This window comes from Phocoena phocoena, chromosome 7, assembly GCF_963924675.1.
Source record: "Phocoena phocoena chromosome 7, mPhoPho1.1, whole genome shotgun sequence".
Classification (NCBI taxonomy): domain Eukaryota; kingdom Metazoa; phylum Chordata; class Mammalia; order Artiodactyla; family Phocoenidae; genus Phocoena; species Phocoena phocoena.
In genome coordinates, this window is record NC_089225.1 from 108,114,016 (window position 1) to 108,129,896 (window position 15,881).

At 35.6% G+C, this 15,881-nt stretch overlaps 2 protein-coding genes across 4 annotated transcripts in view; one reads left to right on the forward strand and one right to left on the reverse strand.

Moving 5' to 3' along the window:
* Window positions 1-15,881, forward strand: part of GIGYF2 (GRB10 interacting GYF protein 2) — a 99,936-nt gene that overhangs the window by 19,372 nt on the left and 64,683 nt on the right. For both annotated transcript variants that reach the window (XM_065881093.1, XM_065881094.1), the window contains exons 5-6: window positions 2,436-2,547; window positions 3,409-3,449. In XM_065881093.1, the coding sequence (XP_065737165.1) occupies window positions 2,436-2,547; window positions 3,409-3,449 (153 nt within the window). The remainder of the gene's footprint in view (window positions 1-2,435; window positions 2,548-3,408; window positions 3,450-15,881) is intronic.
* Window positions 6,751-15,272, reverse strand: KCNJ13 (potassium inwardly rectifying channel subfamily J member 13). 2 transcript variants are annotated; one of them, XM_065881096.1, is made up of 3 exons: window positions 15,170-15,272; window positions 9,760-10,235; window positions 6,751-7,640 (listed from the first exon to the last, which is right to left on the reverse strand). In XM_065881096.1, the coding sequence occupies exons 2-3, from the start codon at window positions 10,217-10,219 to the stop codon at window positions 7,018-7,020; spliced, it is 1,083 nt and encodes a 360-aa protein (XP_065737168.1). In that variant the 5' UTR covers window positions 10,220-10,235; window positions 15,170-15,272; the 3' UTR covers window positions 6,751-7,017. The 2 variants fall into 2 exon arrangements, with proteins under 2 accessions (XP_065737168.1, XP_065737169.1); XM_065881097.1 differs by lacking the exon at window positions 15,170-15,272 and having other exon boundaries at window positions 7,580-7,640; window positions 9,996-10,219.

Here is a 15,881-nt window from a genome sequence, read left to right on the forward strand (position 1 = left end):
TAATCTGTGGTTTTGTTTTCTTCACTTATTACTTAATTTTAACTTACAGGTTAAATAAATAGTGATTAATGTGGCTTTTTTTTGCACGGGCAGCACTAACATCAGATGATTATCCTGGGCCTTTCCAACTTGAGAAAACTTTGATGTGAAAATCGACTGACTTCCAGACTTCGGAATATCATGAGAACTAGTAAAATTTAAATAAACAAACAGGAAAACAGCATGAATTTGTCATCTTTTTATTTATCTGGTTAAGATGTTCAACAGTAAAGCATATCTACACAACTGTCAGCTACTGTCTTCATCATTATTAAAGGAAGTATATTTTAATCCTCCCAAAGAATAGGGTGAAAACTCAGACAAGAGGACAGTCATTTAAATTTAACTTTATGAAAGATTTACAGTGTTGTATTTACTTGCTCCTCCTCATATGGGGACTACATTTATAGATGATTATGGACCTTGTACTTTGAAGATTGTTCCTTACATTTTACAAGCTAGAAAGCTGTAGAATCTGATTCTTTTTTTGTGCCCACTTATAAAGCTTTAGGCTCATAAGGAGGACCAGTGCCAGTGCTAGTCGTAACTGGCAGAAAATATTTTGTCTGTGGTTTGCTTATTTTTCTGGCAAGTTTGGAAGGCTGTTTTTCGTATTCATCTGTTTCCAGAATAAAACACTTTTCCAGGGTGCTATGTACTTAATGGTTTTCTTGAGAAAATTGTTCTCTAAAAGGACAGGGGACTTTTTTTCTTTCACCCTAAAAATCTCGTTGTAGGGGATCACCCCAGTGTAATATAACAGTTTGTATTACACTGTTTTAGGATCTTAAATAAAATGTATGTATTTCCTGAGGATAGAGGTACGAAACTGGACATTGACTTTAAAATGACTTGAAGTTAAGTTGGTACAACTGGAAGGTAACTGGAAGGTAAGATTATTGTAGTTCAACCCTAGTCCCCACTTCGATTTTACAGATGAAGAAATTGATACTTGGACTAGTTGAGAGGGTATTTATGTACATAAAGTTCTATGCATTATTTTTGTATTCCATAATGTCATATAGAAATACAATTGTATTGAGTCAATTCTTGATGAATTATAACTAAGAAGTAGAAATACTGCATGGATATTTGAAACAATTATTTAACTCAATTGTATTTAGCTTTGGAATGCATTCATGCTTTTATTCAAGATTCATCATCATTTTTCTTTGGGTGGTTTTATACCGTGGGAGAAGTTGAGCTAGGGATAATGGCTAAGATTTCATCTAGGTATAAATACATCCCTAGGCACCTCCCTGCCCTCCAATTTTCTAACCTGTGTGTTGGATGCAAATGGTGTATCCAACACACAGGTTAGTTGGGAAATCCTCACACTATACAGAAAGTATAAAGCTGAAAGTGCATACTGCCTTCTGGCCCCAGATGCAACATTTGGATTTATATCGTTCCTGACCCTAACTATGCAGCCATATCATTTATATACATGGAATCTTTTTTATATGTATTGTTTTGGGGCATACTTCTGTCATTCAGCAGAATAATGTAGATTTCTTTTAATGTCAGTACTTTATCTTCTGTGGCTTCCTGGTGTTCTGCTGAATTGTTTTATCAATTTATTTAGCCAATCCTTTACTGATTAAGTTCTGTTTTTTTAAAAATTGCAGTGAACATCTTCGTGTATATGTATTTGCGTATTTGTGCGAGTATTTCTATTAGGATAAATTCTAGTTAGAATTGTTGAGTCAAATTTTGATAGATTAATCAAATTGCTTTTAGTAAAGGCCAGTGTACACTTGAGCCACTGGAGCCTCTAAATTCCTACATCCACACATTCTTACTGGCTCTGCAGTTCGAATATTTAGTGCTGCCTGATATTTTTCTTCAAGATTTGAGCAAACGGGAAAGAGTGCCTTTGGTCGCTGTGGAATATCCTTTAAGGAGTTAGTTCACAAAATTGTTAGTTTAGAGTTGACCCAATTAAATTATCCTTTCTCCGGAGTTAAAGAAATTAATTTGACATTTGTGCTTGCCTTTTGTACTTTATCTGCTCTCTTCTCAAACTCTCCACATCTTCCATTTTTGTTGAAAATAATACAATAAAAGGTTTGATTTGTAGTGTTGGTTTACTGATCTTAGAATTTCACAATTGAATTTTTTATTAAGGAGCTTAATGTTGATACTGTTTCTTGTTCAGGACTGGAACTGGGACGCTTACACAGTTTTCTAACTTGTTTTTTTATCCTCCTGTGGTCTAGCTAGACATCAGTGCTGTCATTGGTCTCACTGGTAAAGATTCAGTGGGCGTTGCTAAATATTTAAATGTAGACATCCTACTTTGTATATAGACAGAACTTCAGAGATTAATGTTTGATGTTGAACTTGTGCCAGATGTTGACATCTGACTGTTATTTTTTCTGTTTTCTTATTTTCAGGCAGAGGCAGAGGTGAATGTGGTTTCTACCAAAGAAGCTTTGATGAAGTAGAGGGTGTGTTTGGTCGAGGAGGTGGCAGGGAAATGCATAGGTCGCAGAGCTGGGAGGAAAGGTAACTAAAAGGATTCACATCTTGGTATAAAGGTTTCTTGGTGTAAAAAACATTTCTTTTCCGCTTTCTGCAGAGGAGAAGGCTCTTTGTAGAGTTACAAGGTTTCCCTTTTCAAAAAATGCTGTTAATTGAATATCAATTATGTTAGAAATGTTTAAATGATCCTTATTTAAAGGAAGAAGCATTCTAGATAAATACATTCATATTTTTGTGCCAGCATGGATATTTAATAGTTAATTAGATTTGCTGTTTGATTAGTGCTCAGTGGGAAGCATCTTCATTTTACTGTTCGTTGCTGTTAATCAAAGCATCTTCTCTATATTGTTTGTGACTTTATATGAAGTCTTTCAAGATGAGCAAAGGCAGTTGCACAGAGATAACATGTAGAGAGATGTCCACTGTGATAATATTTATAATATAAAATAATGTGAAATAAACCAAACAGCTTAATATCAGTGTGGTTTCTTATATAATAGTGTATCCACACAGTAGAATAGTATATAACCATTAAAGTTAGGATAATTTTGAAAATATCTAGTGATATGTAAAAACACATTCTAAAAGCAGTATATAAAGCTCTGTACAGCAGATACCTAAAATAAAACATGTATCTAATTAAAAAAATAACATTTCTGGGTCTGTAGAAGCTAGCAAATTTTGGTAGGTGAGATGGTGGATATTTTTGTTTTCATCTTTGTGCTTTTCTGTATTTTCCAAAGGTTAGGCAATAACAGTGTATTTGTTTTATAATTTGAAAAAGAAAGAAATGCTATTAAGAAAGATAGGAAAGTGGGTGTCATAGATGGGAAATCTATGTATTACTCTCAAGATTTGTTTGAAACTTATTTTTACCTTTTCTAGGGGTGATAGACGTTTTGAAAAACCAGGGCGAAAAGATGTAGGTAAGCCTTTCTTACTGTTTCTAAGTATTTTTATCTAGATTTCCATGATACTGGTTCTTAACAAGGCTCACACATAAGGGTACATTTATTAAAAATTACTTGCATCTCTCCAGTAGATGGGGTTGTAGCATTGCTTGCATTTGGAGTTCCATGGTTATTTGAAGGCTTTATTGCATGGAACCAGGGATGATAAATATAACCATTAGGATTTACTTGATTTAACTCTTTAGGTCTGTGTGTTCTCTGCAAGGCATATATTTTTTATTAAGGCTGTCTTACGAATTGAAATTTCAAGTTAGGAAGCAGGCTGTTAACTCCTTTTCCAGTGCAGGTAGTATGTCACAGGTGAGAAGAAATAGAGAAAATACTAGAATGATCACTTTTGTATTAGAGAGCAAAGGCTAAAACTGTGAATGTTCTTACTGTGAATGTCATTTATTCATCTGGTCTTTTTGATGTATAATCTTTCTTTTTTTCAGGGCAGTGTCCACATAGATCTATAAAAATATTTTGTAGTGGCTTTTATTGAATGCTTTTTTAAATAAGATGCTCACTTCAGGTTATTAAATAAACTGTGTTAATGATTCTGAGCTTCTCTTTTTATAAGTAATCCACTTTTGTTGAAAATATTGTAGATTAAAAAAAATTGCTCATACTGTATCTTACTCTCTCCAAGAACAGCAGTACTTAACTAGTTTGTTGGGACACACTGACATATTGATCAATTGTGAGATGTCCTATGACATCAAATTAAGATAATTTGAGTACTGAAGGTTCCAGAATGATTTGTTCTTTTTAAAGTTAGAGATGGTTCTTATCATATATTTGCTTCTTATGTGTAGAGAAATGGGTGGAATTAGAGGCATCTGGGTTAGAATTGTGCATGACCCTTGTGAATACCCGTGGGAGAATGTGGAGGTGGAAAAAGGCCTGTAATATTCAAATTATAATTCCTATTCAATAGAAATTGATTGCTGCATAGGGGGAGATCAGTTCTGGTGATCATCTTACAGTATGGTTCTGTGAGGATGGAATTAAAGGATCATTAAAAAAAATCCAGGTGATACCGAAAGGTTCAACTCAGTGCATTTTGGTGTGAAATGCTTTGAAGCAGACATAGCAATTTTGGGTTATTAGGCTGCTGCTGGCAGTTGGTAATATGGGCTTGTACATATATAAAAGTAGGCCTTATGATTTTTAGCATCTCCTTGTCTTCAGTTTGTTGGGACTGTCATGCTATCTGGATTGGTTTCCACAGGCATTTTTTAACTTAGTTCCAACGTGGTCTCCCTGATCATGTGTCCGAGATATCGTCACTGATTTCTCAGGTGGCCCAGGTAAGCGAGCTGTAAAGTCAGGAGTTAGAGCTGCTCTTCCCACTTTCCAGTAAATTTCCCCCTCTTTCAGTCTGTACTCCATTCACCTGAAAGGATAATGGGGCCTTTGCAGAAAACTTAATCCTTAACATAGAAGATGTGATTCTTTGAAGTAAAAGAATCATGAACAGTTCTTTCAGAAGCTTTCAGCCTCCTAGACAAAAGTATTTGATTGCATTTCTTAGTTGTCTGTTTATTAAATAGCATTAGTATACCAACGGAGTTCTTTTTGGGGGTGTGTGTGTAGGGAAAGTTATATCTAATTTTCAGATGCAGAGTTTATGTATAAATAGTATAGTAAGAGACTTCTATGACTTGAATGGAGAATATACTGCATCTATATTGAGACTCAGATCCTAGACTTCCTAATTTTGTCACTTTAGGCACCCTCTCTAAACTGTTGGAATTGATCTATGTAAGTGATGTAGAGCTCTTAGGAAAAAATATACCATGTAAATCTCCAGTACTTATTTTCATCAGGTTAGGTGAATCTTGTTAACTTTATTATAGAAATAAGAATTCTTGCTGATTATATGTGTTACAACAATCTTGGGTTGGAGGAAAACCTGTTGGTCTAGCTAGTACTTAAGAATGCCTAAGGTTTTCAAACAGCAAAAGTTCGCAGTGATTAAGTTTCTGTGTCCTTGATACACTTTGCTGTAATTAGTCTTAGACCACTCCAGAGTTCTTTGTTTTCTCTTCCTTTTGGTCTAGGAGTAGAAAAATGTGACTTGCTGCTGTTCCCTGCTTTTCACAACTGCTTCCCTTTACTAGCTAGTATTTATTTTAAGAGATGATTCCTGTGTGGGTCATCACCAGTAGGGAGGGTTAATCTTTCACTTTTTTCACATAAACCTGGATAAGGGAAATTTCAGAAAAGAATAACAGCAACAAATCTATTTGAAATCTGATAGGGTGACTTTTTTGGTTCCTGTTTGAGGACAGTTCGATTTTTTTATTGAAATGACAAGTTTACAAAGGATAGTCTTAAGTTAAACTGGAGGTAAGGGAAAGTGTTCATCCTAGTATATGCAAAATTAAAAAAGCAGAGAAAGCATAATTTTCATGGAGTATTAGATTTGGAAAGAAATAATAGAGTTCATCTCGTCCAACCTCCTGCTGGTGAATAAACACTCATTTTGTGTTTATAGAAAAAACTATCTTAAGTTTGAAACAGGAATTTGGGTTTGAAAATACTTCATTGCCTAATTATTTTTTGCTTTTTCTGTTGGAGATTTTTTCCCCTAGTTGAATTATATCTAAACCTTTATACCTACAAAACCGTAAATATATTTGCATCTACGAGGTTTTTATACCATTGAATGGACCCTAAGTAGAAAGGGAATGTTTTTACTTAGGTCGGAAGTTATTCAGATGAATGGTTGGTTATAATTTTTAAATCACTATTTGATTAGTATGCATGGTAGCTTTAAAGTAGGTATAATTTTGCGTCTCCTTGCTCAAATACCACCCTGCAGTTTCCTTCAGCCTAGAGCTTATCTTAACTTGCTCTGATCACCTTCTGCCACAAATGTATGAATATGTGCATGTGTTTGGGTGTCATGCTCAAATGCTTTTAGAGTTATGTATAAATCTATTCTTCACTGTTTTCTTGTGAGATTTTGTTCTTAGCTGTTAAAAATTAAGGGGGTAATATTTACCCTAGTTTTGTTTTATAAAGAACCAAAGGACTGATCTTTGTTGCCTTGAAGAAATAACAGTTTTAAAAGAGTGTTCACTAAATATTGTGAAATCATCATTCTACCCAGGGAGCTAGGTTTGAAACTAGGCTGCTGCTTCAACTTGCAGATGAAAATGAGAAATTTATGGCTGATTTTCTTAGCGTTCAGCTGTGTTAAACTTCACTGTCCATTTTACCTTCGTTACTAGTATCATACCACATCCATACAAACTCACCAACAGCATTTCTGTTATTGTAAATATCTGTTACATTCAGATGCATTGATTTCAGCAGATAACCACAGATACAAACTTTGTATAATGTTATATTTCCACAATGTGTATTGCTAGCCATTTTTTTTTGTGGGCGGAGGCTTGATCACCATGATGTAATCAGAAAGATGTAATCAGCATTGGAAAAAAGAAAACATGAGATATGATGAAGGAAAAATAGGTGCATAACTGGCTGAGTATATTTAATACATTAAAAAATAGGGCGCTATGGATATTTCTTACTCTGTCAGTCCTGTTTCAGAGATCTGAAAATTGTCAATGCTTTGTCCATTGATGTGGATGTCCAGGTCAGTCCTGTTTGGGCTCTTGGAGACCAGAGGTGTTGGAAGTTCAGGAATAGTCTTATCAAAATTCTCCATCTTGATTTGATATTCACCTTTGGAACCTCGGGTCAGCAGAGATGCAAAACAGTGATGTAACATGATCTCAGAGGGTAGGTAGGATGTCCTTCTTTGGCATATTTCTCCAGTGCCTTCCTGCATTGCTGAAAGGAACACAACTAATTCAAAGTGGGGAGGATTTTCATGCTGGAGCAGAGTAGCCAGGGGACTCGATGGTATAATGGAGTGATAGTAGGTTAGTGGAAAGATAAAGAATGGACATTCCTCAGAACTGATGCCATCAAGGTGGAAGTCCACACTGGTCTGGTAGAGTTCGCCGTTTTCTCTTTCCTGATAGAGTACAGCTGAGACCCGAACACTGGTTAGAGGGCTAGGTCGAGTGTTGGCCACTTGGAAAATAAGATTAGGTTTACCATCTATGTGAGCTACTACTGCTAAGTCAGTAAAGCGAATTGAGAAAGCTCGATTTTTTGGCCGGGCGATCTTCGCCACAAAGGCACCTAAATTAGAAACCATTGAATTTTTTTTAGAATGAACAGATTAAATGTCAGTACCTTTTCTGAATGAGAAGGATCTAGCAAATTTTTATACATTTCTTGGTGCCATGCCTTCGAAATGAGTCAGGAATTGAACTTGTTAATTTCTCATTAGCCTGAAGGATTTTGCAAAACGGTACATACGTTCTTTATTTTAAAACTGCGCTTTCAAAATGGGTAAGCACAATTCATTTTGTTACATAGAATGTAAAACTTTAGTTTGTTATGAAGTGGAGGAGTGGTCATTTCCTGTATTCCTGCCCCTGCTTTAAAAATAACAGAAAATAAATGCAATTTACTTGCAACCAGATTACTTCAAGTTTAAATAGAGATTAGATTCATAGTAGAATGATTTGGGGTAGGGAGGGGACCTGTAGAACGAATGACATTGAAGAATTTTTAACTTTGAAATTTATACAAACCTTTTTTCTTCGAAGAATGCTCTGTCTCTAAGGTGGTTTTCAGTGTACCCTTCAAGTGCATCCTCCATGTGCCCCCCAGCAGGTAGATCATGGTTTCTTAACTACTTCTGTGCCACAGATGTTGGCAGGCTGGTGAGGTCTATGAACCTCTTATTAGAATTACGCTTTAAATGCATTAAAATAAAGTATATAAACAGGAAACCAAATACACTGAAATCCAGTTGAACATTTAAAAAATTACAATGTGTATTATATGTGCTTTTTTAATGCATTAAATTAAAAAATACAGTGGAGGTTTAGTACTATAATTTTGAAGTACTATAGTATGATATGAAAATATCTGGGATTTCTGTTTGTAACAAAGTTACGGATATTGCCAATGCTTTTGTTTTTTGTTGCCTACATTTATAATCAAAGGAAATACCAAATTTCAGTTGGAGGTTAGTGTAAAAGAAAAAAAAGATGCAAGTTTTTCCTGTCTAAGTTCACATATCCTCTAAATTTTATCGAATGGCCTAGTGTAAGAACTCTTCTTGTAAAGATTAAGTGATTTGCTACAGGTTGTAAAAGCCAGTTGGTTGCACACTGGGACTTTATTCCAGACCACTGTTAATATCGCCCATAGTGTGTTAAAACAAGGTTTTCTCTTTGTTTTGTTTTTTATTTTTTAATTGTATATATCACTAGCCCTACTTTATTAGAGCAAAGAGTGTCATGCGTTGCCAGGTTTATACGCAAAATTTCATAATCATTGTGGCCTATTTCCAGTACATGCTCAGGATATGTATACTTGTTCTCTAATCTGCAGTGCTGACTGTGGTGTTCTGTAATATTGAGTAAATGTTGAAAAGATGAACTCAGAGGAGAAAATTCTAGCCCAGTAAAGGTTAAAAAAAAAAAAATCAAATTCCTCTGTTAGGTAAAATGACTGTCAAAATATGCATTGAACATATTTATTCACTTATTTAACAAAATATTTAGCTTCTCTGAAAAACTCCTTTTAGTTTTTTGTTAATATCTTTTTGGCTGGTAGCATAATGATCCCTTTTTTCTTAAGAAATTTCAATATGTAAAGTTTAAGTATAGAGAGAGGTTTCTTAAAATTTCTCCTATTGTTTGACCCTAGGCTCTTCCTTTCAGTCTCAGGCATTACCTGCCAATAATGCAAATAAATTATTCTGTAATACCGTTGCTTATAACTGACTATACCCATTCCAAAACATTCATACATTTTTTTTTTTAAGAACAAAAACAATTACCTGTGGGGACTTCCCCGGTGGCGCAGTGGTTAAGAATCAGCCTGCCAATGCAGGGGACATGGGTTTGATCCCTGTACCGGGAAGATCCCACATGCCGCGGAACAACTAAGCCCGTATGCCACAACTACTGAGTCTGCACTCTAGAGCCTGCGTGCCACAATTACTGAAGCCTGCACGCCGCAACTGCTGAAGGCTGTGCACTCTAGGGCCTACGTGCTGCAACTGCTGACGCCCGTGTGCCTAGACCCTGTGCTCCGCGACAAGAGAAGCCACCTCAATGAGAAGCCCGTGCACTGCAATGAAGAGTAGCCCCCACTCACTGCAACGAGAGAAAGCCCGCGCGCAGCAACGAAGACCCACTGCAGCCAAAAATAAAACAAACAAAATACAAAAAACAATTACCTGTGATGAAGGCCTCTAGCATGAGGCCTAGGAGCATTTGTATGGCAAGTAGGGCGATTGCACTAGGACAGTCACCACTGGGGAACATGGTACCGTAACCAATTGTGAGTTGTGTCTCCAGGGAGAAGGAGAATGCAGCTGTGAAACTGGTGATGTACTTGACACAGATAGTGTGGTTTTCAGGTGGGGCATCATGATCTAGTTCCAGATCACCATTCATCTCAGCTAGAACATACCAGAGCACTGCAAAGACAAGCCAGTGGATAACAAAAGAAGCAGAAAAAACCAACATCATCCAGCGCCAGCGCATGTCCATTAGGATTCCCCAAGCATCTCGAAGATATGCAAGACCTCTTTGAGCGCCATCCATTTGAAGTGTGCTATGGCCATCCTTGGTGACCATCCTCCGGTATCTCTGAGTTAGGAGAGGAGCAATAACTTTGCAATTACTGCCATCCATCTCAGGCTGTAATTCTCTGAAATCAAGAGTAAATTAGTAAACCCTTAACTGTTTTTCAGGTAATATTAATAAATTCTGAGACTTTGTTTTGTAATTTTTTTGGAATGCTTCCCTGACTGCTGGGCAGGCTTTCTCAGTCTGATAGCTCTTTCTCTTTTCTCTTTACATAAGGGAGCATTTACTGACTAAGTCATTCATTTGATAGCTAATCATGGATTGCCTTAGGATATCTATTATTGGTTCCTTTAATGACTGTTAAAATGTTGTTTGGCATATTAACGAATCCCCAAGGGTTGGGATTACGATTCATGTCTCTTTTTGATACTCCTGTATCTTTCTTGCACAAGTCGAGGCTTCAGGTATGTATTGATTTGACTAAACATTATGTGTAACAACTTTCCATAATTAATTAATAATTTATAACTATGAATAATTCATAATGAAAAGGAACATTAAATATGTGTTCCTCTGTTTAAATAAATAGAAGTCATTTAGAAGTGTAGTGTTGACCTGTCTGAAAATGTTTTGAAGCCACACTTATTGCTAGGATAAGAGTAAGCTTTTAGAGATCCATAGTTGCATTGTATGCTTTATAATTAGCCTGTTGAAAGTTCTATGATTAGGTTTTATTTGTTTTTGTTACTTTGTGGTCATTTTCATGGAGTCTTTCCTTCTATGGCTCATGGATTGCCGCCCTTCTGAATATTCTAGATGCTGATTAGATTGTGGGGTAGACAGAAAATTATTTTCTTGGCAAAATTAAGAAATTCCAGGTAAAGATTCCAAGGTAATATTAATTTTGAAAGTAAATGAACCAGGTACTTCCCTGGTGGTCCAGTGGCTAAGATTCCAGTGGCTGCCAATGCAGGGGGCCAGACCCCACATGCCACAACTGAAAGAGTTCACTTGCTGCAACTAAAGATTCCACGTGTCACAACTAAAGATCCTGCATGCCACAACTAAGACCTGATGTAGCCAAATAAGTAAATAAATAATTTAAAAAAAAAAAGGCAATGCCTTAAAAAAGAAAAAAGAGAAGTAAATGAACCAGAAGAAAAAGCTTCGAGTTTAATGAACTAAAATAATCATTAAGACATTAAAGGTCAATTTTAGAAACATTAGTAAAGTTAGTTTTTAGCTGTAAACGGTTTTCATCTGTGTTTCTTCTTTTCTCTGTGTGGTGAGTCGAAATCTAATGTGCACTTTCCATGTGACCATCCTTGAATATGACAAAGGTGTCAGAGACTTACACAGAGGCAAGCAGAAACAGAATGGGAAATGCAACTTTGCTTCCCTTGAATCTGCCTTTCTTCTTTGCCACAATCCAGTACTAGATGTTTATACATGACTCTTTTCGATGCTTCCTCCTTCAGAAGTAGATGCCCTTGGAAGTGTTGCATATCACCTTCCTACCTTTTGAATGACAATGATGCTTTGCTTGAGTTTGCTGGATGGACCCTCCTATGTCTAGGGACTTTGGGGCTTTGGAGACTGGCTTCCTGTGTTGTTGGAATTGGGCATTGGCCAGCTGGGTATATGCTTTCCCTCTTGTCCTAAGGCTGATTTAACATTTATTGGTGATATTAGAGACATTCTCGTATATTTTCTTCACATATGAGTTGCTGATGGAACACTGGGTTGATTGTTAACTTTATTTAGAATAGATGGTCATTTCTGTTTCATGTTATAAATTTAAAAAAAATCTTAGGGCATTAATGTTTTATAATTTATTATCCTAACAAGTTGTCATTATCATTTTATTTAGTTTTTTTTTTTCTTGGCACAGCTATTTAGTGATTCATTTTGCTAGATTTTTTGATGTTTTAGAAGACCTGATCTCTGCCCTTTTGGAAATTATAATAATAACAAAATATTCATAGGCATTGTGCTAGGTGCTTTCATTACTGCATTGTCTCTAATTCTTTGGTATCTCAGCAAGATAGACATTCTTTTTTTTTTTTAAGATAAGACATTCTTATCCCATTTTTCAGATGAGATCACTGAGGATCAGGCAGATAAAAGAAGTTTTCACAAGGCGTATGGATTATTTTGCAAGTCTGACTAACTTAACAGTTGGTTAATTTTTTTTTTTTTTTTTAACTACAAGAAGCTATCTATTTAGAGTTTGGTGAGATAAAAGTCTTTCCCAAGATGATTGGTACTGCATTCACAGAATAGTCTTTGACAGACTGATTTTTAGCACCTTAGAACTCTCCTGTCCCCAGAAGTGTCTCAAATATCCATTTTAAATCACTGTTTATTTTATGCATGATTTTTATGTCAGTAATGATTAATAATATTGGCTAATATATATTATTTATTATGTGCCAGGAATCATACCAAGCACTTCACATGTATTGACTCATGTGAAGCCAATAGCAGTGCCTGGCACAGAGTAACCTCTTGGGCTATTAGTTGCCTTACTGGTATTAATAATGTTTCTTAACTTTCCTAGTAATAAGTACCATTATTAATGCCCATTTTATAGATAATGAAACTGAGCCGCAGTGAGTTTCCTAAGATCACAAAGGTAGTAAGTGGTGGTCAGTTCCTGCTTAGTCCGTAGTCCAGAGTCAGTGCTATATTGCCTCAAAAATAGACATTTTGACCCTAGTTAGCTTTTGTGAATAACATGTTACATTTGACTAGTTTTGTCCAAGAGCCCCTACAGAATATTTGTTCTTCAGAAATGCTTAGGCTAAGACCTAGATTTGTAGGCAAGAAGGATATTTTCAGTTAAGGAAGACATCTTGCAAGATTTGAAGATTAGTACAATCAGAATTATTGTACATAGTCTAGTCTTAGATCCTATAGACCAGCAGAGTTAAAACAAAATGTGGAGAGGAGGGTTCTTATAAAGCATTGCCAAATTTGTATTTTGCCAGGTGAGAAAATAATTTTAAAAGTATAATACTTTCATCATAATTTTATAAAAGAAAAGACATTTTGACACTAGAAGAAGGGTATAGCAATAAAGGGTAGTTGGCTGCCTCTAGTAAGTTTGTGAACCACTGTGTGGTTTTGCATTGTCCATGGCTTTGACCTGTATTGTTTCTTGCTTCCTGCCTATGTGAAAATGCCCATGATGAAGCTGTACACTAGTGCTGTTCCACTTATGGAACCACTGATTGCTAATTGTATCATAGTAATTTGTGGGCGGAAAGGTCCATGATTCTTCTTGATTTACAGCTTGCTTCATTAGTTCTAAAATTCATTACCTGAGGAGACAGCCTTTGTATACATACTATAGCTAACAAAATTAGTTATTTTCATTTGGGCCTTTTCAGGATTGTAACTTCTTACCTACTATAGCTTTTGTAGCACTCTTGCTCTAGGCTTTTACAGTTTTTTTTTTCTCTTGCAACTAAGTAAATACATAAAAAAAACCTGTGAACAGGGCAGTCAGAAGGCTAATATCAAAACAGTGAAGCATTATCCTTTTTATATATAAAACTTTCCTAAATCTTGTTTAGATGGTGCTGGAAAGTGGAATATTTGAGAGAGGTAAGATTTCAGTCCCCACTTAACAGATTACCCTGAATAACTCCATTCTTTGCACTCATGTAGTCAGTGTGGTTTAGCATAACGAAGACAGGGTGGGAAATCTAGCTGACTGGGTTCTGGCTCTGTTGGTTACATAGCTGTGCCAGTTTGGGCGAGCTACCCAATCCCCTTGGCCAGGCTTCCTTATATTAAAAAGAGAAAGAAAGAAAAGAGGGAATTAAATAACATGATCCTTTAAAATCCTACACGTTTGTAAACTTACTACCATTTCCCTCCACTGATAGAGGTTTCCTGTGTGATTTTTTTTCTATATAATTTTATATATGCTTGTATGGCATTTAAAACATTAAATTATTGTTGCCCAATGTATGTAGATTTTTTTTCCATCAAATTTAAAAGTGTCTGATGGACAGACATTATGTTTATACTATTATATTTCCAGGTTATTTTCATATCTCTACAGGTACATAAGTGCTTTTTGAATGTGTTTTTCCTAGTCTGTATTTATATGATTCTTGTAAATTGATCCCAGTAGAAAGTAGAATTGGGATGGTTTGCTTGTGTCTCTCCGTGTGGGCTATAAAATATTTGCCCATTTATAAACCATTTGATGGAAAAAATAGTACTTTATAAAAATGATAGTTTGGGTGCTTCATTGGTCATCAAAATAATGGATTCATTTTACTCATTAGGTTGTAGCACTCAAAATTATGTCTTCTATTGTCATGTTGTAATGTAGTAGTATAGTTCATATTAAACAGTTAAGGTGTAAGTCATAATAACTACAAATGTTAAATGATTGCAGTATTACTGTGTATTTGTTCACTTCTGGTGTAAACAGTTTAAGACTGTGGAGAGAGTCATAATCATCTCTCCTGCCCTCCATAATTAGGGCAAATAGTGTGAGTTCTAATTCTATTATATAAGCTCAGAGATTCTTTTATATTTGAAATTCTTATTTGTAGAAGCACCTAATTTCAGCAATAATTTCATGCTTAAAAAGAAATTAGGACACTCATCATTTTTCCTATGGCTTAAAAAAGTAAAAACAAAATGATTTTTTTGGGGGGGGGGTCATTTGTTTTTGTTTGCTCATTTTGGGTTTCTTTAATCCCTTCCAAAAGAAAAAGATACATTTTTTAAAAAGCCACTGAATTTTTTCCAGGGTCTTTCTCTTCCCATTTCTATGTTTTAATGGAGAATTAGTATACATTTAGTAAAACAATTAAGAAGAAAATTTCCAATAATGCTTTCAAGAGGACTATTATTCTATTTCCAAAATTTAAGGAAAAAGAATAAAGAACCTTAATGTATGATCCTGTATGTAATGTCTTTGTTTTAAAACTCTATTGGCAATATCGAGCTCCATCCCTATTTGTCAGTCAGTTTTTTTCTCTGTTCCCCTTAAGGAAAGAAATAAGTTTGAATATTTTCTCATGTACTCACCAGTTCTTTTGCTGGGCCAGCTTTATACACGGGTAGGTCTGGAGGAAGCTTTCAGAGACTGTCTTTTTGGTGAGGTAATGTTAATCTACAAGTCCAGCTTGTAGGTTCTCTTCTTGGACTGGGTTTACGGTTCACATTGCTCTGTTTATAATGTCGTGGGGGCTGGTTTCAGCTGAAGCTGATGTGATTGGTCACTTAGTCTGCGGGGGGCCAGTTAGTTCTGATCCTGTGGAAAAGAATGCTGGTTTGTTAGGAGGTCTTTCTTTACCCATCACAGACCTTAACAACTCTGGAGAAAGCCTCCAGAACTGACTTGGAGAAGGGGTGCATTTTTTCTCTCTAATCAGGACCGGTCTTTTAGTAAGTTTGCATAATCTTACTTAAGAGTTTATTTACAAGTTCAAAGGGATAAAATTCCCTGCAAGATTTCCTTTCAGCCGTCTTTCCTTATATAGCATGTTTAAGTGTGAGATATTTCCTTTACTAATCTTTTTTTCCTCCATTTCTTTTGGGAATATTTCCTTGGATAAGGACTTTTAGGTAGAAATTAATGAATTGATTTTACTAGTTTTCTTTTCATATCCCATCTCATCAGAATGACTACCACTAATTCTAGAACTAGTAATAGAGGTAATTTAGTTACCTGAAATCTTTTTTTGGGGGGCAAGGAGGCAGACTTTTTAATTTTATTTTTTTAAGGCTATGTACAGAA